At 40.6% G+C, this 27,861-nt stretch overlaps 1 protein-coding gene across 33 annotated transcripts in view; it reads left to right on the forward strand.

Moving 5' to 3' along the window:
* The window catches only part of SORBS1 (sorbin and SH3 domain containing 1), a 161,465-nt gene that overhangs the window by 102,099 nt on the left and 31,505 nt on the right, over nt 1–27,861 (forward strand). For 16 of the 33 annotated variants that reach the window (XM_084210796.1, XM_084210811.1, XM_084210791.1 and 13 more), the window contains 14 exons: nt 1,277–1,303; nt 1,479–1,594; nt 3,839–4,645; nt 5,228–5,599; nt 8,540–8,681; nt 13,638–13,667; nt 14,842–15,017; nt 15,776–15,839; nt 16,965–17,039; nt 17,362–17,436; nt 21,110–21,157; nt 21,272–21,395; nt 23,352–23,466; nt 26,656–26,739. In XM_084210796.1, coding sequence (XP_084066922.1) covers nt 1,277–1,303; nt 1,479–1,594; nt 3,839–4,645; nt 5,228–5,599; nt 8,540–8,681; nt 13,638–13,667; nt 14,842–15,017; nt 15,776–15,839; nt 16,965–17,039; nt 17,362–17,436; nt 21,110–21,157; nt 21,272–21,395; nt 23,352–23,466; nt 26,656–26,739 — 2,255 coding nt within the window. The remainder of the gene's footprint in view (nt 1–1,276; nt 1,304–1,478; nt 1,595–3,838; nt 4,646–5,227; nt 5,600–8,539; nt 8,682–13,637; nt 13,668–14,841; nt 15,018–15,775; nt 15,840–16,964; nt 17,040–17,361; nt 17,437–21,109; nt 21,158–21,271; nt 21,396–23,351; nt 23,467–26,655; nt 26,740–27,861) is intronic. The other 17 variants (XM_084210802.1, XM_084210794.1, XM_084210807.1 and 14 more) reach the window with 12 other exon arrangements.

The following is a 27,861-nucleotide window of genomic DNA, read 5'->3' on the forward strand; positions in this document are numbered from 1 at the left end:
AAACTCCCAGTTCTTTTCTGTCTTCCCCTCCCATCCCCAGTGCCCCCAGAGTGGCCTGTGTCATCTCTTTTTAGCCCAGGCATGAGGTGGAACAGAAAGAAGCTGAGTGGTGCTACTGCCACTGCAGCATTCAGCTGGGTTGCCAGGGAAGCGGGCATAGCGTCCCCCCAGCTGGACAGTGTCGCCACAGAGCTCTGCTGTCGTTCAATAGCAGACGTGTAATTACTTAATTGTAGGAGACAGGCAAAGCATAGCAAACCTGGCCAGTGCCGTGGGTCTGGCAAAGAGGATGAACTCCCAAAGGAAAGATGCTGTTAAGGGGGAGGGGGTAAAATGTGCTCTTGAAAGCAAAGCATACATTGTTTCTGACTGTATTGTTGGAGAAAGGGCAATTCCATTAATTCCAGCCCTAATGTGCCACTTTCTGCTCTGTCTTCTCCCGTTCTGCTCCACCCATGACCTACCCTCTTTTTATGCTTGCCTTTCTCTGTTTCTTCACTCCTACCCCCTGCTGTTGCCTCTCTCCTTTCTGTTGATGGCTTCATAAATTTCCAACAGCTTGAATGGCAATGGGTCCATTAGTATGGAAATCAGTTCATTAATACTTCTTTTGCTTACTCAATCGCTTTATGAAATGTACTTTGGAGCTGGAAGAGCTTTGTGCATATAACTTAAACAGCAAAATGGGTACAGGGTGGGGAGGACCCCAGTGAGAAACAGGTAAATATGTGATGAGACCACTGCATGTACCTGCAGGGACTGGCTTGTAAATGATATTGTATCTTATTACACCCTTCATGCACTTAGTCTGCAAAACTTGGTCTGTTTGTTGGTAATCCTTTATCTCAATCACATAAAATGATATTGTTAAGGATAGCTATGTCTTCATAATCTGAATACAGGGTCCCTACATTTCCAGTAATTTGTGGTGTCTGGATGTCAAGCTGCAGCTTTAGAAAGTAGCTAGCTGGGCAGCCTTTTTGCCTCTGAAGTAAGAATGTCAATGAACAATTGTTTCTTCATTGCTCTGAATGAATTGCCTTGTGTTTACAAAGGTCAGAAACAAGGAGGACATCATGTTTAGGGCTGGTCTCTATGGTAATTACGCAGCCCTGTCAGAAAGCATTTTATGTGTGAAATGAAGTAGCTTGACTCTTGACTTCAATTGGTACATGTTTTCTGGAAATGTAATGGTTTATTTTTTCCCCCTTTCTTTTCCTCTATGCCTATCCTCCACCCCTACCTCCTCTGTCCCTCCTTTCCGTGAAACACTTAGGTCTGGAGCCAGAAAACTCAGAAACAGGTATAAACATTGGCTGCTTCTGTTGTTACTTCCGTTGCTTTATTGGAATTATTTCTCGTTGCCTGGGGGAAAAAAAAGAAAGGGGGGGGGGGTGGGAGGATGAAAAGAGTTCCCTCCTTTCACTTATCCTGCAACTGGATGGAATCTGTGATCTGAGTTTTCTTTCCCCTGGCAGATGATTGGAGGTCGTCGTCTAACACTGATGCCAATGGGGATGCCCAGCCATCTTCTCTGGCTGCCAAGGGTTATAGGAGTGTGCGTCCAAACCTCTCTTCAGAGAGCAAGCCACAGGTAAGCCTTTCTTCTGTGACCCTGAGGTGATCATCTGGGTTCAAGCGCTGAATTCATGATCAGGAGTCCTGGGCTGAACTCCAAACATGACTGCAGATGGGTAAGTTGCAGTGCCTCAGCTTTTTCTGCCTTTAAAATGGGGGCAGCACCGATGTCAGCAAAGTGTTGTGGAGCTCATGTATTCAGGCACACCACAGTGTTTCCTCAGTGGATGAAGGAGGAGGACAACGCTATTTGCAAGAAAAAAGGTGAAGTAACCATCTGTAATATTTTGTATTTTATGCTGGTTTATTTCCTAGAAATTACTGCAGGCTGAAATCAGAGTTGCACCCTACATTAAAAATAAAATATTGGGGAAATGCCTTTCAGTTTTTACACTGTAATGGATAGAAGCCAACAAGAGAAAGGTTATTTGTATCTGAGGGTAAATTGTTGAAGTCAGTCTGCTAAGAGAAGTGCAATGTCATCCTTTTTTTTTTTTTTTTTTTTTTTTTTTGGGGGGTGCTCAGAAGCAGTCTGGAAGCTGGTAAGGAAACCCTTCATTAGAAACTGGATTCTTGTGTGAAACAGAGTCCCTTTAAAGCCCAGTCCCCTATCAGTGTGGCTGCTCCCATCATCAGGGTCCCTTTAGCAGTGCTACAGACCAGGTACCGTAAGTGAAAGTGGGGGAAGGAACAGCTCCAATGAAGGTGTGGGAAGGAGCAGCACCCTAAAGAGACACTCATTTCTGCTCAATACTTAGAGCTGTCCTGTAGTCCTTTCCTGATCTTGTTGATGAACAGAGTGAGCACTGCCATATGTGATACTTGTTACAGAAGTCTCAAGTACTACTGTTCAAACTGAGCTGAAATGGAAGAAGTTCCAAAAGGAATGAACCTATTCAGAGGCAGAAGCCCTTTAGAACAGCACTAAACAACCCACTTCTTCACTCCCTTATGCTTCAGGGAAAGGGTGGGAGGGGCAGAGGGACAACATGAGCACAGCAGATTTTGGAACAGCACCTGTAATTTTATGAAACTTTTCTACACCTATATCCATATAACAAGAATAGGTACTTGCCACAACTTGTCATATATGGATGACTTTTAAAGGATATCTCTTTCCAGATTTAAATGTTCCAAGCTGTTGAGCCATCTTCATTCTCTGGTTTTGACATTTTTAGTAGTGGTTTAGGCAGCCTTTGCCCATAAAGGTATGACAATGGGGTGTTTGTAAAACCTACTTTCACAGTCTCCAAAGGGGTTAACTTGCAAAAATCCAGGGAGCTGTTGTTCACCAGGTGGGTATTCTCTTCTTTCCAGTAGATTTTTGTTTTCAGCTACTGGCAAAAAAGTAATAAATAAAATGAAACCTTTGTATTGTTATTTTATCTCAAAACAGTTTGGCTTTCAGAAAAAATTCACTGTAATTGGAGATGCAGTAGGCAGATGATTTGTAGTTAGTGAGCTATGTGTTGCCAAGTACCAAAACCAGTAAGGCTTTTCTTATTATTTACTAGAAGCAGAATTTCTGTCTTGGTGATCTTGATTCTCAAGGCAAATTCTGATGATCTCAGTTCCTCAAAATACTTTAATTTTTCTGGTCTTCCTGAAAGCATTTTCAGGATGGAAAAATCCTAAAGAGAATTGAAGAGCTGGCCTTTAGAATTAAGAAATACTCACTTTTTACTTAGCCAGCTGTAGTAGGCTACAGCACTCACTTGATGTCTGCTTTCATTAGCATTGGTGAAATTTGGCAATATTCATTTTTCAGCAGTGCACTTAACATGCAGAGATGGCCTAGAACTCTGAATTTGGCTTTGCAGTTCAAATGTCCCCAGTGCTGGGAAGTGTTTAGTTATGCAAGCATGAGATTGAATTTAGTTAACCATGATGTTAAATCTTGACTGAGGCTTTCCCGGGGGCATTTTGAGTGTTGCTGTGCAGGCCTCTTGTAACAGCACAGTAATGAGAATTATTGAGAGCAGAGAGAGAAACACGTAGGCAGGGACTTGAGGGCTGGGTTAAGTTTGTGTGCTGCAGTGAGCTGTGCTAAGAAAGAATGTGTGGGATGATGGCTGCGAGTGAGTTCTGCACTGGCCTTCCAGATACTGTATTTGCTTTTTATTCTTGCTGAATTAAAACCTGCTTAACCCAAGTCTAATGATCAAATTCGTTCTGAGAATTTAATTTTTTTCCTTCCTTTTTCCTTTCATTTGATGCTGCTTCCTCTCTCCTTCCTACCTTCTTGACTCTGCCTGATCAGGCCCTTGCTCCTCCCCGTCCTCCTCTTCCCAAAGAGGAAAGCTTTGCATGGCGTCCTCGCACTGACACTAAAGTGACCAACCTGTTGCCAGTGCCCATCATGGACTGTGTGTACCTGAATGCACCCAAGCCTTACACACAGCGTGCATCACCAAACACCAGTGCACGCTGTTATTTGTCATCACCTACCCCCTACGGGGCTGTTCCCAGTGGGAAGCAAGGCTTGCCAGCAGGGCGTTCTCCCTCTTCAGGCCCCAAAGATGAGGTGCATGCTGGGCAGCCACTCTTGGAAAGTCACTCCTCATTGGGTGCATCATCCATGCAACTCAACCCTGTCAGGGCAGATCCCAGTAGTAAGGCTGGAATGAATTCCAGTCATGAGACGAAGGCGGATAAAAAGGTCAGCAAACTATATGTAGCTTGTTTATCTAACAGCACTTGCTCAGGCGCATCTCAAAATTCCACTGGCACCACACATGACCCAGCAGCCAGCACCAGTTTGGGCGCTGAGCTCACTCAGGCACCAGCCACCAACATTGTTCCCTCTGTAACAGACACTGAAAAGTCTCTTCCTGCTGCTCCTCCTCCTCCTATTCCTCCCAGGCCGTACTTTTACATTGTCCTCAGCAAAGACGCAGTTAGTTATGGTGCAGGCCAGCCCTCCCGGACTCAGCCATCACCTCCGCAAGCTGTGAGGGACAGAGTGCTAGAGCCCCAGAGCACAGCTGCCACAGAGGACAGGATGAGAAAAGAGCCTTACCTTACTCAGCAGCGACAGCCACCATACAAGGCAATGGGACGCAGCATGGTACATGTTTTCTCCATAACCTTGTTTTCTTTCAGCTGAGCGAACAGTTCTTTAATTTATTACAATGTTCCCTTAATGCTTTATTCTCCTCCTACCTTAATTTCTCAGCACTTGTTGTGCTGCCCTGAGTCTTGTGGTCTTTTACTTGATAATATTTAACACCCCATATGTGTCCCCTCAATGTTGATCTGTGTGTTTGTGTGTGTGTGTGGTGTTTGTAGGGAGTTGGGTTGGAATGGTGAGGAACTTTCTATTTTAGGGACATGTAAAAGAAACAAGCTTTGTAATGTATAATTTTTAGAGCTTCTCAAGTGATGGTGAATGCTGAGCTGTTCTTTGTTTGATTTAGCCTCACTACACAGAACTGGAGAAGAGGGGTGGTAAGGGGGAATAAATATTTTTGTGAAAAAACGTGTTCATAGAGGCCAGGGCTGGTAGCTGAAGAAGTATGTCTCCTTAAGGAAAGAAGATCTTCTGGGGCTTTGTATCATTTTGGGTACATTCCCTGCATGACACGATATGCCTGCATTAGACTAAAGTAACAATCTCCCCCAATGCATAACAACACCTTGTTTCCAACAGGATGCCACTGCCACCACCTCAGCTCAGCCTGGAGTTATAGTAGTCCCCCTCCTTCAGGTTAATCCAGACAGACAACAAGAAGGCAGCTCCAGCACTCCACCACCGCCTCTGGTTCCTTTCGGGCAAGGCTCCGTATTCCCTGAGATTGTTCCTCCTGGCTCACCCTTGACTTTTCCAACTCTAGACGATTTCATTCCCCCACATCTCCAGAGGGGTTCCCACCATAACCAAGCACCCTCCACATCTGGCACATTACCCTCTGTTTACCCGAAACTGCCATTCTTCTCATCACCACCTTCACTTGTCCCTCCAGTCACGGGGGCTTTGCACAGGGGCTTGAAGCCTGAAATCACTGGAGTCATCTCACATACAGTAAGCTTGCCAAGTACCCTCCTCGCCCTTTTCCTAAATTTGTATTCCTGGATTAAAATTACTTTCTCCTTGCAATACTAAACTTGAGGGAGGAGTGATGACTCACTCCCTGCCAGCAGCATGACAACTGAAACCATGTTTGCGTCCTGTGCTAGTGCATGCAGTTTGCCTGCCTTGTGCAGCTTTGAACTTTCTTTTGACTTCTTGCAACATTTGACTGTCTCCCCTCATGCCCATTCTGCTGGGTGATGTACACCTTACGAGTCTTCATAGGATTTGCTCAGAATAATGAATTCTCATGAACTGAATAGCTGCAACTAACTGATCTCTTCAGGCTCTTTTTATAGCATCCTTAATTGTGTTTGAATAACATTTAAAGCAGCAACAGCAGGCCAGTTAAAGGTTAGGGCTGGCTTTCTGTTCCACTTGGAGCCACAAGACCATATGGTCTCCACACAAATCCCTGATAAAATCAGTGTAAGATTGCTGCCAGTATCCAATGACCTACAAGTTAGAAGATCAGTTACTGTACTAAGAGTCCTCCAAGCATGGAAGTGCTACGTGATAGATTAGGCAACATGTCTCTTCATTTTGCAATTGCTTGTCTTTGAAAATTTTTAATAATTCAGTCCACAAGAGTTTGAACTTGGCATTTACTGTGTTCTTCTTGAGTTAGATTTTGTTTCTCGTTAAGCTCATCACCTTTTTAAAAAGTCCTCGTGGACAAGGAGGAAAAGTGGCTCTCAGTTAAAATTGCAGAGGAGGCAAAAAGTACTCTACTCTCCTTGTGCTGAAAGTCTTATGGCCACCTTTTTTTTATGCTTGTTTGTGAGGACAAGGAAGAAGTTCAGCAGAAACTGCATTCTCTCATGAGGATGCTTGCTCTGCCCTTTGACTCTGTAGGGATCTAGCAAACAGGCATGTGGGCTGGGGGAAAGTAAAAAACCAAGGATGATATTTTCAAAAGTTCTCAGCATTGACCTTTCTATTTTTATTAAAATTGGCATGGTTTTTATTGCAGAGAGCAATGAATGAAAGTTTGGATTTGGTGTTTTGTTTTTTGTTTGTTTGGTGTTCTTTGTTTGTTTGTGTTTTGGAGGGTTTTTTTTGAGTTTTTTTGTGGTTGGTTTTTTTAAATGGAGTCTATCTGCAGATTCCAGAAAAAAAAAAATCAGGAGGCATCCAAATCATAGAGGAGCAGTGGAAATTTTGCTGTACCTGACTTTCTTGAGATGAGAGTTGAAACATTTTTGGACATGCTCACTTCAGGCATGTAGTCACCGAGCTGTTTTCCACAATAATTTGAATGGTCTTTGTTCACCCTCTTTGGTGACTTCGCTGGGGCTGATGAGCCTATCCTGATCCAGCATCCCTCTTTGAGGGATTTTTATTTGCATTTTAGTTATCAAAGTGAAGCTCAAAGCCAATTCTCACACTTTTCCCTGACTCTTCCTCCTTTTTGCTAATTGCATTGTTTGGAATACTATTGCAGTCAGCAAAATGGGGCTGGTCTCTCTCTAGGGGACATCTGTTCCTGAAGACCACTGGTTCTTTTCTGTCCCCATCAAGTGCCTATGGCCTGACCAGCTGCTGCCCAAAGCAAGATCACCTTTATCCAGCAGAATAAGATTGTTCTTCCCCATTTCCCCTCCAGGTTGGAGAGGCTGTAGGTGCTTGCTCTGATTATGGCCAGTTGTCACTATGATTTATCTTTGAGCTCTGGTGCCAGGACTCACTTTGGCCCCTGTTCAGTCCCCTGCCTGATGCCGTAAGTCCTTTCATCTGATGCTGGTGTGAATGAAGGGCACTGACTTGCGGTTGCACTTAGCCAGAAAAGCTGGAAGAAGGGATTTTCCTGGAGCAATATTCTGAGCATGTTCAGGGGGTTTTTTAATAATGATGAAAATACCCTTGAATGCTCAGCTGATTTTACAGATCAGTGGCTTGCAGCATTTGAGGCTGACAGTGGAGCAGCAGGAGTGCAGGAATTTGGTTTGCTGTCCCATATTCTCTTTGTTTGGATGCTCAGTCCCCATTAAGAGTAATTGTGTGTCCAAATTCCTTAAGAGGCTTTGAAAAATCTCAGTCTAAGCTGATGTACACACAGTCGTTAGTCATCATCCCTTCTTTATCTTAGCTACCTTACCACCACCAGAAGTCCAATATCCATGGACTGAGGCTTTTCAAAGGTGAGCTAGGTTTCAAAGTCTCCCTGCAGACACAGCCTGTATTTCTACAGAGCAGTCTGAGCTGTGGTGATATCATAGGTGGGTTTGAAATAAGCAAATAATGGAGCTGTATGCTTTAGGAGAGCAAGAGCAGCTTGCTATCGGTGCTCCAGCAGCAAATTCACCTTCCTTACTAGAGTCCTACTTGTTACCCTCTGTCAGTTTTGGGGCCTTTTTATGTCATTACTTTAATCAGGTAGGTATCACATTGTTTCCTAAGTGACAGTGCTGACTTAATTCCTTAGACTTTTCTTTCCAAACCAGCTGCAGTAATACTGTTTCATTCCAGAATTGCATGAGTATTGCATGTCTGACTTGCTATGAAAGGAATACTCTTGGAACAAGTGTTTGTGTGTGGATGTATTGGGGGAAAGATGTCTGCATCTTCCCCCCTCCCCAAACTAGATTTGCTCATTTCTGACACCTTGTGTTTGTTCCAAAGTGTCCGCTAGATGAACTTAGTGCCCTCCTTTGGGGTTGGAGTTGTGAAACCCAACACCAAATAACTATAGTACTGCCTAAGCAAACTAATTTCATTAACAATGAGCAGGGTATGTACAAGGAGCGGGGTAATACTTGTGCTTATGCTTTTTTTACTAAAATTTGCTGGGATTATGCTTCTCGTTCAGCCTAAAATGTTGGGGTTTTTCCTGGATTTTCCCTGTGTAGCACCACTGGCATGCTGCTACTCATGTGTTGCTCTTCTTTCCAGGACCCAGGTCCTGTGCTAAATGAAGTGCCCCAGCCTGGCACTGACTATCCAACCTCCATCACTTCCATCAACAAGTCTGCCTCTGCCTATCCTTCTACCACAATCGTCAATCCCACTATTGTCCTGTTGCAGCACAATCGAGGTAAGGAGACTTGCATATAGATCATTTTGGCTCAAATGAGCAAACTGTTATGCTACAAGGAACTGGAGAATGTGTGTGCTGTTGATAATTACGTCCAGATTACTAAGAACTAACAAAGTTGCCTCAAAATAGTGTTAGTGACTGGAACATACAGCAGGCAAGTGAGAGTGATAAGTTTTTTCTATTTAAAACCTGTGGATCAGAAGCTCTTTGAGGCTGGGGCGAGGTTTTTACCTGGGCTGTGGACATATGAATAAGTTATTGCAAGGTAACAGCTGTCAGGTGTCTTGTGGTGGTGGAAAGGGTTGTATGCTCCTGTATATCTCTCTGTAGAAACAAGGTAGCTTGAAAAGGTGGTATGCTACTTCTCAGCTACTGCAGTGTAAAGGCAGCTGTATTTTCTGTTACTGTGGGAGAGATTTGACCTTTGAATTTGTAGCAGAATTTACTCAATAGTAAATAATCTACTTGCCCACAAGTTTGATCTTGGCAATTCTTTCCTCTGCCTGTAACTAGATCAACTCAAACTCATACTGCAGTAGTCCTTGAGCTCTGGATTTGCAAATGAGCAAAACAGCCTTGTTTGAGAATTCCCAGGAATCAACACCTTTCCCATACAAGCCGCATAGATAGCTCCATCTCTTTACCTCTGGATTTGGAGGGAAACTTTGCTTCTCCTTTTTAGTTCTCCTGATGGCTATTACCACAGCTTCCCATTTCGTTGTGCAGCACTAAAGACCGTAGCCTGTAACAGGCCACAGAGATGCAGTCCAGTTTGCCTTGATTTCTAGTGGACTTGAGAAGCTCCAGGAATCTAGCCACTATTGCTGTGGTTTACCTTTTCAAAGGAAAAAATATTCAGAAAATGCAGAGTGCAGAGTGAAGCCCTGTAGCCATTTTAATTACAGCATTGATGTGCTCCTTTGCAGTCCCTCATGAGATTTTTTGATAATTAGAATTTAATAGAGAATTTTGATCATTAATTTTTTAAAACGGGCCTCAGTCTTTGATCTTGAAAATAGTGTTCTCACTGTAGCCCAGCAGATTTAAAGGGTAATGAGTGGATTATCTCCTCATTTTTGCTAGCATCTGAAACAGCTTTGCTCATGTGGTTCCAAATGAGGATTCCTCAGCTGCTTCAAGAGGAGAAAATCTGATTTGAGGCAGCCTTTTTAAATCTCAAAGCTTTTTGTTGACTTTCTTGAGGTGGGATATGCTTTTGTTCTTTATTTTTTTTTTCATCAAATTTGGAGTATTTGAACACAAGGATATTTTCCCTCTGTAGACTTTAAGAGCCTGAGAGACTAAGTCATATCATGTGATGATACATACAGGCTGAGTCTGAGAGAACTGATGTGAAATTATTCTGTTTACTAATTATCTTCATGGTAAACAGTTTCTCCTGTCTGAATATCTTTTGACCGTTAGCACTCACAATACTTTACCCTGATAGACTGAAGAGCCTTTTTTCATCATGTTTTTTCCTGTGATATTGGTCATGGCCAGTTATGCCATTTGATCATGTCTGTGAAGTACATCATTCTAATAATCCCTGTTTTTCAGTATGTATTAGTCAAACTTGTCATCTCTATGTATCATGTTGCTTTGACAAGGCATCACAGTCACAAATTTGTATTGATTGACACTGTATGTGTCAGATTATGTATTTATTAGAAGATCCCATATAAATCATTTTTATGGCATTTTTGCTGACTTGACAGATGGGTGTCCCAACCATCAGACTAATCTTTTTCAAAGGTTGTCACAACACTTACTTTCTTCCTTGTCCCGTGGCATTTCCTTTGTGCTCCAAGACATATCAAGGATGGATGGTCCAATCTCCAGAACTGTTCCCTTCAGAGCAGAAAACTGCTCTAAAACTCTTACTATGCTTGTATGAACTTGCTCATTTTTATCTGACCTCAGTAGTTGTCCTTCAGCATAGTCCTTAATTGCTGTTGTAGTGGAAAGTACTTCTCTATCAGGTAAAGTAAGACATCATACATTTTTTCTTCTTTTCTTTTTCAAATGCAGAATGGAAATTCTAATCAGATGTGTCATCTTTCCTGCCCTTTCATTACCATCGTGCCTATTTTGTAAAAGAACAAGATCATTACTAGTTTCTGTTTATTCTTCTTGTGCCTCAAACCTATTTTTGAGTCTGAGACATTCTGTTAATGCTTTTATTCCAATGTAATGTTCTTTCATTTCCCAGCATATGTTGCCTTCTTGTAGGTGCACATTTCCCATCTCTTTTTGTGTTGAGGGTTTCCTGCAGTTCCTTATGTTTCCGTTCCTATCTAGGATTTATCCCAGCGTAGCATTAAGATTTCTCTCTGCTAACTTAGTATTTTTAAATTGTTCTCAGACCTTAGTTATCTATTGAATTTCTGTCCTGGCTGACATGATTCATATTTGGTTTCATCCTTATAAACCTTATCTGTTCAAGACTAGGTTGCTCTCATGGCATATATTGTTCCTAGGTTAAGTTCCACCTTCCCCTGAACAGTTAATTTTGTTTTGTGCTGGCATCAATTCCTTCATGTCCAGATGAACCTTCCTTCATGTCATGTTGTTTAGTGAAAATTCCTTTTTTATGCTCTGAAATACCCTTTAAATTAAAAATTTTAAGGTCATTTTAATACAAGAAGTCTGAGGTCTCCAGTAGCTTAGTCTTCCAGATAAATGATGTGACTTTCTTTCTCCTCAGTGGATTATTGATTGCTTTTTAAGGAGTTAGCTCTCTTACTCTCTGAAGTGGCTGTTGTACCAGACAACACCTACTTCTTACTATTACTTCTTACTATCTTGTACTTTCTTTGCTAGTTCATTAATCTTCATATAAGATCCTTTGATTTGGAGCCATCAGAGACTTAGAAACAGGTAATGGCAATTGAAACACATGAAGTAGACTATATCCTTTCTTGTCTGCTTGATCTCAGTAAGTTGAGATGAAAGATCTTGGAATTTTTTCTCCTGGATTTCAGTAATATCAACAAGTAGTTTCAGAGCCCCTTGTTTATTTCTAGCAAATTTTCTTTTCAACACCTTTCTTTTGCACCAAACATGTTCTCAAATACTTTTTTTTTACTGGTTTCAAGTCTTAGTCTCCTCCAGTGCAGTCTGCTCTGGGGCACCTCCGAGGGCATCTATAAATTATTTCTTCTTTTTTTCCAGCAGTTTTATCCCTCTGCTTGACCCTTTATCTGAGAAGCCTACAAGTTTTTGGCCTTTGCTTACAGTCCCAGAACACAAGATCAGGAGTGAAAGCTTCACTTTGCTGGTGTGCAAGTGGGGCTACAGTCTGGCTCTGGTCAGGCAGGAGAGTGAAACAGCAGACATCTCCTGCTCCTTCTGCTTCTGTCCATTGGCTGCTCCCTTTCCATCGCAGAGATAGAAGGGAAAAGGAAATCTCCCCTTTGTGTAAAAAGCACATTTGAGTTTTTTCATAAAAAGTCTGTTAATTCATGATATTCTCTTCTTTGCGGGAAAGAGGAAAAAACTCTCAGGCATTGACTCCTTAAACTACATGTTCTTGTCAGAAGATCTCAGTGATTCAATGCAGTTCTCCTTGGTGACACCATTGTCACTTATATTTTTTTCCTCCCAAGTTCAAGAGATGGGCATTGTTGCATTTCTCACTTGCAGTTTGTTATAATACAGCAAGCTATTCCTGGTAGCCTGCTTACTCCAGTGAACCCTGCAGCAGGTGGTTCTCATCTATTCTTCTGGCTCAGAGTGCTGACCCTTCCTTTGACCCAGTGCATGCAGGGGTTTTTTCCTATGTTGGCAGCTTTTGGGTGAACATTATGTACAGCAGCAGCTTGCCATCAGTCATCAGCAGAGCAGAGGGCTGGGGCTGAAGATCCAAGTTCAGAGATATTGGTGAGGGAGCTACACTGAGGAGAAATATCAGTCTCCCTTGCTGAGATGATCCACTTAATACAAATATGTGGTGAAGGTGGGTTCCTCCAGAAAACAGCACACACCTGGAGGTTTGTTACTATGGCAGACTTGCTTGGCAAGTGCTCTATGCCACCCCAAAGCACAGTTATTTCCTGTGCAGGCATTGCATGGCATGGTTTATTATAAATATATAACAGGTGTGTTTAATACCTTTTTAATCTGTGCTCTAACAATATGAGCTTTCAAAACTGTTTGTGCTTTTTATGTCAGTAAAATATTTTATTCTCTTCAAATGGCTTTCATGCTTTAAAGAAAATAGTTCATTGCTAGGGAATAAAAAAAAGCAGAGAACAGAGTGCTAAGCATTCTTGGTTTACTCCCCTGTGATTTGAGTAAATCATTTAGACATCCTTTTAGGAAGCACTAACTTTAGGGTGGTAAAACCTGCTGAGAGATACCACAGATACTCCAGTCTAGGAACTGGTTAATGAAAAGCCTCTAACCAAGGGGACTGTTTCAAGAACCAAAGCCTTCAAGCTGTGTCTGTGCACAAATCACTGGATCTGTGGCTCAGTAATATGTGATGAGACTCAGCAAGCACCAACAACGACTTTATCCTTTCCTATATCCTTTTGAAATGCTACAGCAGTATTATTTCAAAATGTCCTTCATGATAATGGTAACAGAGTTAGTTATCAAGTTGCTTGACTCTGTGAATTTTTACTGGTTTTTGAATTGTCTCCTGTCCAATGTTTTAAGATGTTTATTCTGCTGTTATGAAAAAAATGAAAATTTAAATATAAGTGCTCTTTGCAAATGTATTGGTCACTGCATCATGAGATTTTTGTTATCCCACGAGGCTGCTATGTGGAGAAGGGACTGTGGGCTGTCACTTTGGCAGGGTATTTGAAAACAGATTCTCTCCAGCAACTGCTATCATTCTACAGTGTATTTCTTGCCTGTCAGAAATGCAGCACCAGAGCACTTGCTGTTTATGTCTCACACATTTGTCCTGTATTTCTTTTTGTTTTGTTTCTTTCTTTACCACAGAACAGCAAAAAAGGCTTAGTAGCCTGGCAGGTATGATGTGAAAGGTCTGCTACCCCCCAGCTGCTGCCTCTGCTGGAGCAAAGCTGCTGCTTTGATAGCTTGTGGGGTGCCTTTAGCAAACACACTGCCCAGGAACTGCAAAGAAATATACCAAACATCTAAATTACTCATCTGTTTGTCCTAAGTCATAAAATTTACCAAGCTTTTAAACACAAATCCTTTAATTCTGAGTTTTGCAGGGCAGAACTGTGTTTGCTTATGGTACCAACAGATCAATGCATTGCTATGCACGAGCCTTTCCTCCACTGTCTGCCCCAATCAGATTTCTACACATTTAATGGCTTTGGGCAGAATGGTGATGTGCATGTGAGTAAACAAATCTTTCTCTCTTCGATGCATGCAGTGATGTAAAAATTATAGGATTTGCAAAAGTCTTGATGAGGCAGACTGAAATTGCAGGTGTTTCCTCTGCAGGAAATCCACGTAGGAAAAAAACCTTCTCAGTGTAAGGGTTGCTGTGCTGCAGCTCTGCAGAGCAGAGCTTTAGAACAATCTGAAGTCCCTTGGTGATGCCTGCTGCTACCTCTGGGTGTCAGTTGGGCAGTGTCAAGGAATTCCAATTTGGAAGCGAGGCAATCTGAAGAAGTTAGTTCTTTCTCTCCATCTTTATGCAGACTCCTGTACAATCATGTCATATGTATGCTTAAACAACATTTGTTGTTTACACACTCTGATTAGGGCGTGGAAATGAATTGGAAACATCATATACTGTCTGCAACAAATAGGACTGTCAGACAGGTGAATGCAGTCTGTTAAAAAGTAGTGCACCACTACCACATTTAGGTAGAAATTGGCAGAAAAAAGATGTACAGGAGACTGTATTGCAGGTGCTTTTTGATGAAGACTGACATTGTAGAGTTATTAATTAGTCAAAAGAAACAATTGTTGAAACCAAAATTATTGTCTTATGACAGCTGAGACTGTCATGAGATGTGTGATGATAACTACCTGAGAAATGCTCACCTGCCTTTGCTGGCATTGGACATTTTCTTGGGACATTTCCTTCAGCGTAGCTGCTAATCACAACCAGCAGTGACAGTCTGTCTCATCAACTACTTGCTAGAATTTTTGCCTTAAGAGAGCCCAATATGGTGATGTTGTGAAATGCTGAGATGATGTAAAAATCCCCCATTGTCATTTCCAGATTCAGTGCCAGACAGATTAGTTTCTGATAAAGTTGATTCAGCACTTCTGCGGGACAAGCCGGCTCAGGAGACTGTGCCAAACGAGAAGAGGGCAGTGGAGGAAAAGAGAAGCGCTGTCAGGAGCCCTCCCTACATGGCTGATACCTCTGTCGATGACATTGGAATTCCACTGAGGGTAAAACACTGAGCATGTGGTTGGTACACAAAGCCTGGGCTACATTCTGCCTACCTTAGGACTGAGGGAACTCACTGAAGCTGCAGACATTTAAGGGAAGATAGAATTCTAATTCCAATATATTTTACGATTAATTATTCCATTTGCTATCTATGACCTGTTTCAGCTGCTTCAGGGAAAAGAAAATTAAAAATTAGTCTTTCTTCTAATATCTGAAAATAATGTTTTCTGCTCCTCTGTTTCCTTCCCATCTAGCAGCTGAAGGAGAGTTTTGTCTCATTTTAGCCATCTTAGAGGCAGATACCTCCTTCATATGTGATTGCATTCATTCAGTGTTCAGGGGAAATTATGAAAAGAATTATTAACCTACTCTTACAACTAGTTTCTGGAACGACTTAGACACTCAATGTTTCTAACTGTCCACTGAATACTTAGGAAATTGGTATATATGACTAAAACAGGAAAGTTGTTTAAGTTTGGATGTCAAACCAGATTAATATACAAAATATTTCATACAATCTGCAGTTCTAGAGAGGTTGCAACCTGCCTTTGCAAAGCTTTTACATTATTACTTACTTGAGTGAAATGTCATATAAGATTATATATCTGAGTGAAATAATTAATATTTCAGGATAGTCAAATGATGCATCTTTCACATAGAGTGTAATTTTTTTTCATTGCTGGAAGATTTTTACTAACTTTGAAAGGCTGGTAGAGTCACTGTTGATTATTTCTATGTATATTTATTTTTCCAACAGAATACAGACAGATCGAAGGACTGGTACAAGACGATGTTCAGACAGATCCACAAGCTAAATAGAGGTACTGTAGCACAGATGGTTTTTATTTATTTTAAAAGACCACCTTGATGACATTGTGTTTCATCCATATGAAGAATTTTACTGGATGTTAAATAAAAGCATTTCATGTTAATTTGTGCTCTGCACCACAGAACTCAACCAATGTATTTGAAATCTTTGAAGTCAAAGGCAGGAGAACAATGAAGTCCAAAGAAAGGTCTGAGTTGTTCTGAAAGGCGAACTGCAGCGCCCTCATGAAACCAACTGTACTGCTTGAGACGAGAAAAACTGATAATAATTCCATACTAAGGGAAAATAGATCCCTGATCTCCAGTTTTACCAGCTAACCCAATCCACAGACTTCTAAAATACAGCAGGTTATCTCTGAAACTTCTCTGTGCATAAGAGGAAACTTTTTACACTGTTAAGCTTAGTACCTGCACAACAAAACACGATTTGAAGTTCACTGAAACTAGTGGAAGGGTTTCCATTAATTTTTGGTCAGTTCAGAATCTGAACTCTGCTTTTTCAAAACCCTAATCTTCTTTGAAAACCTAGAATTGTGGTGAGCACTTAGAAACTTCACAGTGGTGAACTCTCAGGGGATTCCCACCTTGGGACACTTCTATGCCTGACTGCTGATACATTCACAATTTTCTGTGTGAGAAATGTCTGCAGTAGCACTTGCAAGCTGAACCCTCTGAAGAGCCTGGCACGGAGGCAAGTGCAGCTCAGATCTGTGCTTCTGGAACCAAATGCAGAGCATGCAAAACTGGAGCTGTATTTGCTGTTGCAGGTGCTGTCCTGATGAGCTTTATGCATAGATAAATGCTGTGCTGCACTAGATGGGATGAGGAGGAGTTGAACTATTTCCTAATCCTACTGCTCCTAACAGAGGTTCTTTAGCTCATCTAAAGCCCATGCTCAGATGGAGGAGAATGAGTTCAGTCCCCTTGGCTTCCAGGATCTCTCCCAAGGCCCAGACATGCAAGGCAGCAATGAACAAAGAGGCATTCTAGTTTGTTTTATGCTAGAACATTGGCATGAGAGGGACTGTAGTCAGCTTGAATGGATTCTTGGCTCACCCTTTTCCCCCTTAAAATCTGTCCTCTCTGTTCTTTTTTGCAAATCATGTTCCTCTCCTTAGACAATCCTGAAGAAAACCCTTATTGCCCTACCTACACATTTCCTGAACTTCCTGAAATCCAGCAAAAACCTGAAGGTACCAGAAGTTTAGTCAAAGTATCTGTTGTCTTGTGCTTTGAGTTAACTGTACTATAGTGCCCTAATAATAACTAGATTCAGGTTCTAGTTTTCTGTTACACTGTCTGGAAATTCAGTTATGCCCAGTATACTTTCTTGTGTGATGCATAAAATAACTAAATCTTTGTTAATCCATTAATCTCTTTTAAAGTACAATACCATTTACCCTAGTGTTATTAAGGTAGGGAATAAAATCATATGCTGATAGAAGCTGGGGAATGAATCAGAACCTCCACTTCACTGTGGATAGTCTCAAAAGCCACTGCTTTTCTCTGCTGCAGAAGACAATCCTTATTCTCCTACATACCAGTTTCCTGCGTCTACTCCTAGTCCTATCTCAGAAGGTAATAATAAAGGTCCATATCTATTTTTTTCTGCACAAATGCTGCCTTATCAATTTATTTTCTTCCTGGAGTTTTTTCTAGTTGCTGAGCTTTATGCTGCCTCATAATGATTTGCTGCACTCTAAGCATTGCCTTGACTGTATGATGCCTTTTTGGCTTTGCAGTGCTCCTCTGGCTTTGTAACTAGTATTTGACTAATGCTGCAAACTCGGGGTTTGCTTGGTTTTCTGCACTTATCAGTTGCGTGTGCAGTGATTATTTAACATGTCTAGACTGCTGACTTTATGTGCAAAGATGGGTTTAACTGAGATTTCTCCCCCCCCAACCCTTCTAAATCAATACATTTCATTAATTATTTGCTTTTGGTTTTTAACATTAACATAGTATTAGGGCGAGACCCAGAATGTCACTGAAGCAAATTAGTAAAAAGACTACTTGCTTCAGTGGGTTTTGGATCAGTCCCTTAATGTAATCTTTTAAAATAAAAATAACTTGATAGCATAGGTTCAGGGCTGGTCTTAGGTACACTTGGCATATCTAGGCAAGGAAAGAGTTTGGATTCATCAGCACATCTTGCAAATTGAAACAACACCTTATCTCTTCATGTTCTCAGCAGATTCCTTTAAACTTCATATTCAAATCAGAGCACTTTGCAGTCATATTTCAGGGATGGTGAAACAGCATCTGTTGCAGTGATAATTGTGTGACTGTGCAAAATATTTATATATGAGAAACACTGGAATCTGCTGCACACATTGGGTATACAGACATTTCCTGATTGGGAAGGTGACAGCCTTGGTGCTTTGGTGACACTTTAGATCCTGCAATCTAGGAACTTGCCTAATTAGCCTGTGCCTCAAGCCAACCCTGGTGAGACTATTAATTAATCATTTTATTCAATATTTGTATTAAACATCTGGTGGGTATTGTGTAAGAAGAAAGCATGCAGTATGAGCTGAGATACTCAAAGAAGGCAAGGAAATGTAAGGTGTATTTCACTGTTAAAAGGAACCTGGATGAAGCGTCATACAGGTATTTAAGATACTTGGTAATTTCTTAGTGAAATATATTAGGTGAAGAGCCTGTCTTGCAAGTTGTAATGCAGGGTAATTGATTTTCTCTTGGCAGGATGGTAGGTGGGTATGTGTGTGAGAGAGACTGTTTCAGTAATTAATTTACAGAGAATATTTTCTTGTTAATAATGAGGTTTGAAAATCCATTTACTCATCTGGACAAACATAGTTTTCAAACCCCATGATGACAACATGTTAAAGAGTCTGTTCTCCCATAAATGTCTCCTATGCACTTAGAAATGTGCATATAAATGTAATTTGCTGGTTTATATAGTTGAAATTTTATTGGGCCAAACACTAATTTTTATTCTCAATATATTGGGAAACATTTCTCTAATATTTGCTTGGATTCTTTTCTTGATAAGAAATACAAAATATTTGATGATGTAGAAGAGTTGGAGAGGTTGTAGGACATGTTTCATATTTAGAAAACACTTCAAAGATCCATAATCAGTGGCAATGTTTATACAGAGATGGGTTGGAGCCTCACTTTCATACAATTAATGTCAGAATGGATTGATGCCTAAGATCTCCTAGAAACATCAAGATCTGGGCTCCCTTCAAAAATATTCAGCGTTTCTGAAACCATACCGAATAGGTCCAGTCCATGAAATGAAATCCAACCCTGCAGATTCTCTACCACCTAGAGGGAGACAGCCTCTCTTCTTTAAAGGAATCAGATTTTGAAGTTACAAACTTGTGATGACCTGCTTTGAGAAGTAGAGTCCCATGGATAGAATGAAGCTTTGAGAAACAGAAGATGTTGTTTAAATACTCAATTCTGATTTACTCTTTAATCTTATCAAACCACTCCAGATTTCTTTTTCAGTATTTCTTGTATAAAAAGGAAAGAAATGTAGACACTCTTCTTCATAAGATACTCAGAGACAAAACATACCTGTTCTTCTCATTATTGTAGATATTAGAATATAAGAAATTGGAAAAAATAGCCATTATCTGAAGTGAATTTTTATTGTATGGTTTTTCTTGTTTGAATGATGAGCAATAATGAATGTTGATATTTCTTTTCAAGTAAGTAAGTATAATTATCTTTTATTGATTAACAGCACTAAAGATTATTAGAGGTGAATAGCTGTGAAGGTTGTTTTGGACATTTGTTTATCTGTACTTGTAGGGACTACTGAGTTTTGTGATTTACCAAGTATTTTTCTGTCAGAGTAAATCAAACTTGTATTTAAGAATACAAGTAATTTTTGTCAACAGTTCAGTGTAATATGCATATTCGGTTTTTGTCTGTAAGATTTAAAACATGGGAATTGGCCTTCTTAACCTGAAGATTATGATGGCCATACTAAGACTTAATAACCATCTTTTTGGAACTTTAACCTTCTAATTCATTCACCAGGAGAACTAAAGCAGATAGGTTAGAGGTTTAGACTACTCTGAGCCTTCCTGAAAGGCTTGATGAAGGCTTGAGTGCAACTTCAGGTCAGCTGTGTTAACCAAATTGGTTTTTTCCAGCAGATGAGATTGGCTGTAGCATCTGGTCAATGTCCTCCATGAGCGAAAATTTAGAAGTTGTGTCAAGCTGTTGATTGTCATCACTAAATTCACATAACACTTTTTAAAAAATGTTTTGTTGGTTTTTTTTTTAATCTAGTTGAGTCTAGCTTCATCTTCTTTGTTTTTATGTCTTTTTCTCTGTCAAATTTAGTGGTTTCTTTGCAGAGATATAAGTAATACTTTGGCTCACAATTCTCTTTGCAGTCTCAGAATATTCTGAGTTGGAAGGGACCCACAAAGATCATCAAAGTCCAACTCCTGACCCTGCACAGGACACCCCTTAGAATCACACCATGTGCCCAAGAGCATTCTGAGCTCTGTCAGGCTGGTGCTGTCACCACTTCCCTGAGGACTCTGTTCCAGTACCTGACCACCCTCTGGGTGAAGAACCTTTTCCTAGTGTCTAACCTAAACCTCCCCTGACAACTTCAGACCATTCTCTTGTGTCCTGTCACTGTCACCCCAGAGCAGAGACCAGTGCCTGCCCCTTCTCTTCCCCTCAGAGGAAGCTGTAACTGCAGTGAAGTCTGTCCTCAGTCTCCTCTTGTCCAGGCTGAACAGACCAAGTGACCTCAGCTGCTCTTCATGTGGCTTCACCTCTAGACTCTTCACCATCTTCATTGCCTTCCTCTGGATGCTCTCTAATAGCTAAATACAAGAGTCATATGTGATTGTCAGCCGGGCTCCTCTGCCGTATTATTGTGTCTGGTACCTAATGAGTTATTTTAATCATAAACTATGGCTTTTGGATCCTCTCTTTGTCTCTCAGCTTTTGATAAAGTGGATCTATAACCCTTGCTGTAGAGGAGTTTTATGATAAAAAGGGATTATTTTCTAAAGTACTTCAAGAGCCTGGAGAAAGGTATTAGTGTAAATAGTATATTAATATTTATATCTAATCTAGGATTATTTTCAAATGCAATTTTAACCTCATTGGAATTTTATTCTTTAGGATCCTCTCCCTGCTGTAAGTATTGGGCTTATCACTCAAATTATGGTGGATGCATTAGTAGAAGAAATTAAAGGGTCTCTGGTGCTTTTTCTCTGGGGCTTTTTCAACTCATTTGCAAAATGCTTTTGTCTTTCAGATGAAGATTCTGATTCATTCTCTCCTCGTTATTCCTATTCTGAGGACAGTAAGTAATTCACATTTCTTGTTTAATCTGTCAAAAAGAAAGGGCATGTAAAGCATATATTTATTTGCCTCCTATCCAGTTCACCAATATTCCTATATGTGATTTCTCCTACAGGCAGAAGCCAAGTTCCCCGCTCCAAGAGTGAGATGGACAATATTGATTCAGAGAAGGTTGTGAAGAGGTCTGCCACTTTGCCACTGCCAAACCGTGCTTCAGGGCTGAAGTCAAGCCCGGAAAGGTGATCTGAGCTAAGCTGTATATAGATCAGCTCTGGAAGAATATCTGAAAGCTGTCAATGGGAAGGGGATAAAAGTGGAAGCCTTAGGTCCATAACTCCAGTTAAACTTTTTTGGAAGTTGGATATATAGTTTTTACTCTGAGTCTTTTACTAGGTGGCAGTGGACTCTTTCATTGTCACAGCCAAGTCCCCCATTCTGTCTGTCTTTTACATCAGGCATCACACTGTCTGTTGCATAGTCTCTTGTCTGGGCGATGAGTTGGGTGTCATGATTATACAGTGCCTACCACATAGGCACAGTGGAAACTCTTGGCTCAGTGTGACTCTGTAAAGGTACCTCAGAATACAAACAAGTAGTGATAATTGTGGAGAAGCAAAATTTGGATTTATGTTAAGTCTTGGTAAAAACTTAGTTATATTTTCCATATTTGAGGAGTCTTACCCATATGAACTTTCTTGGGGTAGGTTCTACTCAGCAGTGTCATTTCTTATCTTCAAGATGACTTCCCTCCTGGTCTTTTGCTTTGTTTATTGCCATGTGTTTTAAGCCTTTTTGTAACAGTAAGGAATGCATGTACACATGAAGGGAAAGCAGAATGAGCAAAGAATATTTTATGTCCTGCTGAACTTTCCCAACTCTCCTCCCTCCTTTACCACCTTCTACATTCTCTTAGTGTTTTTCATTTGCTGCCTTATATGAGCAAAGCTGTAATTTGACATATCTGCTTTAGTATCTCGGGTCACTGGATTAGGAGACAAAGTTTACTGATAGAAAGTGACTTCCTTATGCAGGAATTGAAGATGTAGTGTATTTGCCCTCTGAGAAAACTCTTGCAAGTGAAAGGATTACCATAATTAATGCTTCCTATTATCTAGTAGCAAATCAGTGCCTCACCAGAATTTTCTTTGTGTTTGGAGTCTTAAGCAATTGAATTTGTCTGGACAGGAAAGATCATCCTTGAGATTTGTGCACTGTTTGTATGCCAATCATTTTGGCTGTCATCTTGCCTTACTTTAGAAAGAAAAACAATTAAATGGGTTGTCTTTGTCTCTTCTCTGCCAGTGGAGAGGGTTTAGGTAGCTCAGTGGTTTGTTTCCATCCTAGTCAGATCAGAAGGGTAAGGGAGAGAAAACGCGGAGCAGCAGTTTTGCACAGATGCCTCAGTTTTGTTTGATGAATTCTGAGTGAGATGAATCCACATACTCATTGTCGATCAAAGACAACATGCCAAAAGCAAAATCAGAATTAGTTTATCACCCTAAAAGGGCTGATTTCTCGGCTTTTTGGAGAGCATTTGTTATTCTGCATTAGGTGTCTGATTATATCAGTTTTGAGACCAGCAGCACCTTGTAGCCTATGGACCCTGAATGCTTTGTGACTGTTGTTGTTTCAACTGTGGTGTTGTAGGCACTGCACAAAATTATAGTGGTTTGGATAGTCAATGGACTATTCTTAGCCATATTAAAATAGAGCCTGAGATAATTCATTCATGTGTCTAGAAGAAATCTCCTCTTGGAATCCAGAGTGCCCTCAGAATCCAGAGCAGTGGTAATCAGGTAATCGGTGATGTGGCTAAAAGGCATAAGTTTAGCAAAAGCAATTTAATCTGAGTTCTGCTTAAAGTTAGGACATGTTTATATTTGTGATCTTCGTTGAAGCCTATCATTAAGGTGTTTCCAATGGGGAAAGATTTAGAAGTCTGGAAGTTTACTGAAAGTTCTTAGAATAACCCCCCTTCACTCCAGTTGTTTCAGCAGCTGAGCTGTTTCCAACTCTGCCTGTGATAGATAAACAAATACCTGTCTGGAGCCCTATCTGAACTGTTCCTCTTGTAGCAGTCTCCTTTCCTAGGTTAAAAAATGTACCCTGATTAAACTATAATTAATGGGGTAAAGCATCAGATTATCTCCACAGAAATCACAGTATTTTGGGGTAATTGATCTTTCTTTCCCCAGGACTGACTGGGAGCCTCCAGACAAGAAGGTGGACACCAGAAAATACCGTGCAGAGCCCAGGAGCATTTATGACTATCAGCCAGGGAAGTCCTCTGTTCTGAACAACGAAAAGATGGTAATGTTTGATTTATCCTAGTTTGTGGCTTTATCCTGTGATTATGAAATACTCTCTAAATGCTTGTGTGGTACTATTTGAATAGGATTCCTTATGCTGACATTGCAGTGCTCGTGTGATGTTTTCTGAAAACTGTTCTGCATAACTTCCTAACATTTTTGTTCTCTCTAAAGCAAGATCCAGGGGGGATTGAGAGGCTTCTTTCCTTTTGGGCATGTTGTTTTCCATGTTAAGTATGGATCACTAACCCTGGTTTTTAATCCATGTTTGACACTGTGACCTGTTCAGCAGCTGTTTTGCCAGCTGTACTTTTTCTAGGGCACAGAATTAGCTGATGCAGGAGGGTTGAAGGCATTATGCAACAGAGAAGGCAGGTTCAGTTTCTGTGTTCCTCTGATGCTTTAAACACTGAACTAGTTTTCAGAGTGCCTTTAGTGTGCCTCAGTAGATGCCTCTGAGATGCATTAGGATATGGCCATTTTCTCTGGGTTGCTTTTTTCCTCAGCTGGATCTCACCACTTCTGTGGCAGGACTCAATGTGAGCTCTCCAGCTATGGTGGAATGTAACCTGGCATATTAAGTGAGCTGTTACCAATTTCAGTCTGAGTTAGTAAGCAGTGCTGTGAATTGTGACAGCTAGGGCCATGAAAAAGTCTCTTTCTTCAGCTTTGGTTGAGAATACTTGACAAGGGACAGGCAGAAAGGTGATGCTAACCTCATCAGCCAGTCCAGTATAAATCAGCACAGATCACTAAAGGTGTCCTTCCATGGTGCAAGTGTGACACTGTAACTGCTAGAAAATACTGAATGTTGTTAGTAGTGTACAAAGATAGTGCATAAAGATAAAATTGTTCTATAAAGGCATTAATTTGAAGGATTCAATTAGAACTACTAACTGAATGTGAGTTTCCAAATGTAGACTGGACTTTGTACCTTAACAGCTCAGACATTGATCCATGCACGGAATAGATAAAGGAATACTCCTGAAAAACCTGTCTAGGATTTTACGCAAGAGTGGATAGCAATTTAAATCAATAGAAATGTAAGAATCAAGTCTGTGGGACCTGATGCTTCTCCTTAGTATTTTGGTGGGTTTTCTTTTTTCCTTCCAAGTGTAATCAAGGTCCATCACTTTTTGAAGATGCTGCAACCAACTTCTTTTCACACCCGTGTCCCTTCATTGACTTCAACAAAGTTGCTCCTGATGGGAGCATGATCCTAGTGCCTATTGCAATGGGCGGTGGATGACTCCCTCTTGATACCACTGGGTGTTGGCTCAGCCCATTAGAGAAGTGCCAGTGAGAAGTGGTTTGAACATGGTATGACACCTCCATTCCTGCAGTCCATCCTGGAGCCAGATTTCCGCTGACTTAAACATCAATTTTGTCTCACGGTAAACAGACAAGATTAAAACTTGTGGCAAAAAGCCGGCTTCATCTGTGTACTTAAGCATTTGCAAAAGGTCTGTCATCACCAGTGGCACTGTTTACGTGTTCAGACTTCATCAGGTACTGAACTGAGCTGTGGAATCAGAGTCTAAAAGCCACAAGCAGAACCATCATCAGCATAACTGAAAAACATTTTACGTACAGAGTTCATCAAAACCAAGATGAAAGTAATAGCTATGTTACTTCCAATGTTATTTTATGAGCTTTCATTTGAAGCTATAGACCAGAGACAAAAGAAGGCCTTGGAATAGTAGCTTCACAGTCTCCATCAGTCTCATTAAATATAACAGTACTGTAGTGGTTAGTGACTGCATCTTTCAGGGAGGTGCAGGAGATTTGTGAATATCTCCTGGTAATCACACCCACAGCTGTGACTATCAGAATCCCAACCCAAAACCATTTCAGAGCAATGGATAGCTTGCTATTGATATCCCTGGGCTTTGTTTTAATGTAAACACAGTTATATAAGATGAGTGCTTTTAGTTGGAGTGCAGTAAATTAAAAAAGAGAGGTATTGATTCCTTTCTGCCTTTAAGAAATAGCCATATCATTCTCCAGGCCATCAGGCATTAAACATGATGTAATTATTTATCATGCATTGCCTCTCATTCAGTATCAATCCTGAGCTCTTTTCCTAGAGCTTTTTTTTGTGGTGCTAATGGCTATGGCAGAATCTGGGACATCCAAGTCCAGCACTTTTGTCAACTGCCTCAGTAACCCCATCACAAAATTATTTCCATGAGGACATTGTGTGTCTGTGGGGCTCCTTCTTCCTTGTGATGGAGCGCTTGGGATCTTACCTGCACAGCAGATATAATGTGTGTATATTTTTAATGCACAGAGATCCACTCTGCCTTTGACTAGGTATACTGAAATGCAAGAATTAGCTAGATATCTTTTATCTCACACTTTTGGAGAGTGGTACCTCAGAAGCTTTAGCAATGGACTTTATTCTCTTACCTCACCAGCAGTCTTTTCAAACAGCTACAACTACTTCAATTTTTTTTTGTTTCATTAAGACAGATGGTATGAATGAAAGGGAATTTCCTTTTCAGCTGTACTGTTTTCTGTCCTGTCTGATTTTCCTTCATTGTAGTTTTGTCTGATACTCTAACATTTATTTGTGAAGAAACATGTAATATTGTCACTCTATCCATCCTTTCAGAGGTCTTTCAGGGTGCGCTCTCTCTGACATGTGTCTTGTATGATTTAGAAAACCACCTTCCACTCTGTTTGCAGTGTACAGAACAGGGTTTCTCACATGTTCATGTGCTGTTAAAGATGCAGTATTTGATTCAGGTCTTACTGAGTCTCTCTTTTTTTAACCAAATGAACCTTTAAAAAAATAATAATAATAATAATAAAGTATATGCAGCTTTTGACTTGATAAAAGTGTCTGACAGTAGGACTGCTGGACTCTCTGCTCTTCCATTGAGTCTCCCTGTGACTCTGGGCAAACTGCATAATCTTTCTTTCTCTTTGTGGGTCTCCTGACCTGTAAAATGCAATTCATTCATATTCATATTGGTCCCAATGATGCTATTGGGCCTAACTAATATTTTCAAAGCGGTTCATGGCCTTTATGAGAAACATGCAATAGAAATACCAAATTGTAAGGCTAAATATCTACATCTTAAAATGGAAGCCATAGGATCTGCATCTCTAACAGTCCCTTTCCGTGTATTCTTTGCATAATGTTATCCTTCTCTTTCTTCCATTCCCCTATCACCAATTCCTTTAGACTCGGGATATAAGCCCAGAAGAGATAGATTTAAAGAATGAACCTTGGTATAAATTCTTTTCGGAATTGGAGTTTGGGAAACCGGTAAGTTTGATAGTTGCAATGACCAATGAAGTCAACCTGCCTTTTTTTATTTTTTTTTTTTTTTTATGATTGTCACATCTCTTTCCTAGGCCCTAAATCTGAAACAGCTGCCTTACTCATTTAAAGATGTGATTGTACATAATGTCATCCTGGTACTAACATAAAGCAGCTGTTCTGTGGCCACTTTTAGTGTTTTGAAGCCATTTACAAACATTCCCCACCTTCCAGCACTATCTATCAACAAGGTAATATTTTTTCACACACCACAGTGCAAACTGCATTTTTGTTGTTAATGTTAGAAATAATATCCTGCTCTCGTTCTTAAAAGTCCTTATTCAAAGCCCTTATTCTCCTTCTGCCTAACAAGATCTAGGATGGCAGATAGGTAGCTTTAAGTCAAGGAGAATTATTTATTCCTGTCCCTGCCTTGTAAACTGTAGGTCAGTAATTTCCAGCTCTCCATAAACAGATCATGACCTTGTTTCCTGCTTATTTCCTTATGCATGGAGCTGCCCATTGCATAAAACTGGGGGCACTAGCCTGTGTTGAACATCCCTTGCCCGTCCCTGAAACCAAAGGAATCTGAGAACTTCTTTCTTTTCAAATGGAGCTGTGTTGCTATGTGTGGAGAGAGAAAAAACCCCTTGATTTCCCCTCTGGAAAAGATGAACTAAAGCTTAATTATTCAGTAGGACAAAGAACATTTTGATGGAGGGAACACATCAGTGGTCATGGCTACTGGGAAAAAATGTGACTTTAAAGCATTTTATGGCCTAGTTCTTACTGATTAAACACTATTAATTTAACTATTAAATACTGTTTAATAAGCTACTCTTACTGTACCAGAGGGTCAGTATCAGCCTCTCACATGTATTCAAACATAGTGATGGTTTCTGATTTCTGCTTTCCCCTTGTGGCCAATAGTCAAAGGCCCATGCACACAAATTTTGAGTGCTGCTAAGATTCCATGTGTGTACAACAAAGTACACAAATAAGTTTTTTTTAAGGTTCAGTACTGTCTTCAAAGGCAACTGCACATGGACACCAGAGAGCAAGTTTCCTTTAAATTGAGTTTTTGTTCTGGCAGAAGAGGCAAAGTTCCTCTGCACAGAATGTAGCTAC

Source organism: Fringilla coelebs, assembly GCF_963513975.1.
Source record: "Fringilla coelebs genome assembly, chromosome: 8".
Classification (NCBI taxonomy): Eukaryota; Metazoa; Chordata; class Aves; order Passeriformes; family Fringillidae; genus Fringilla; species Fringilla coelebs.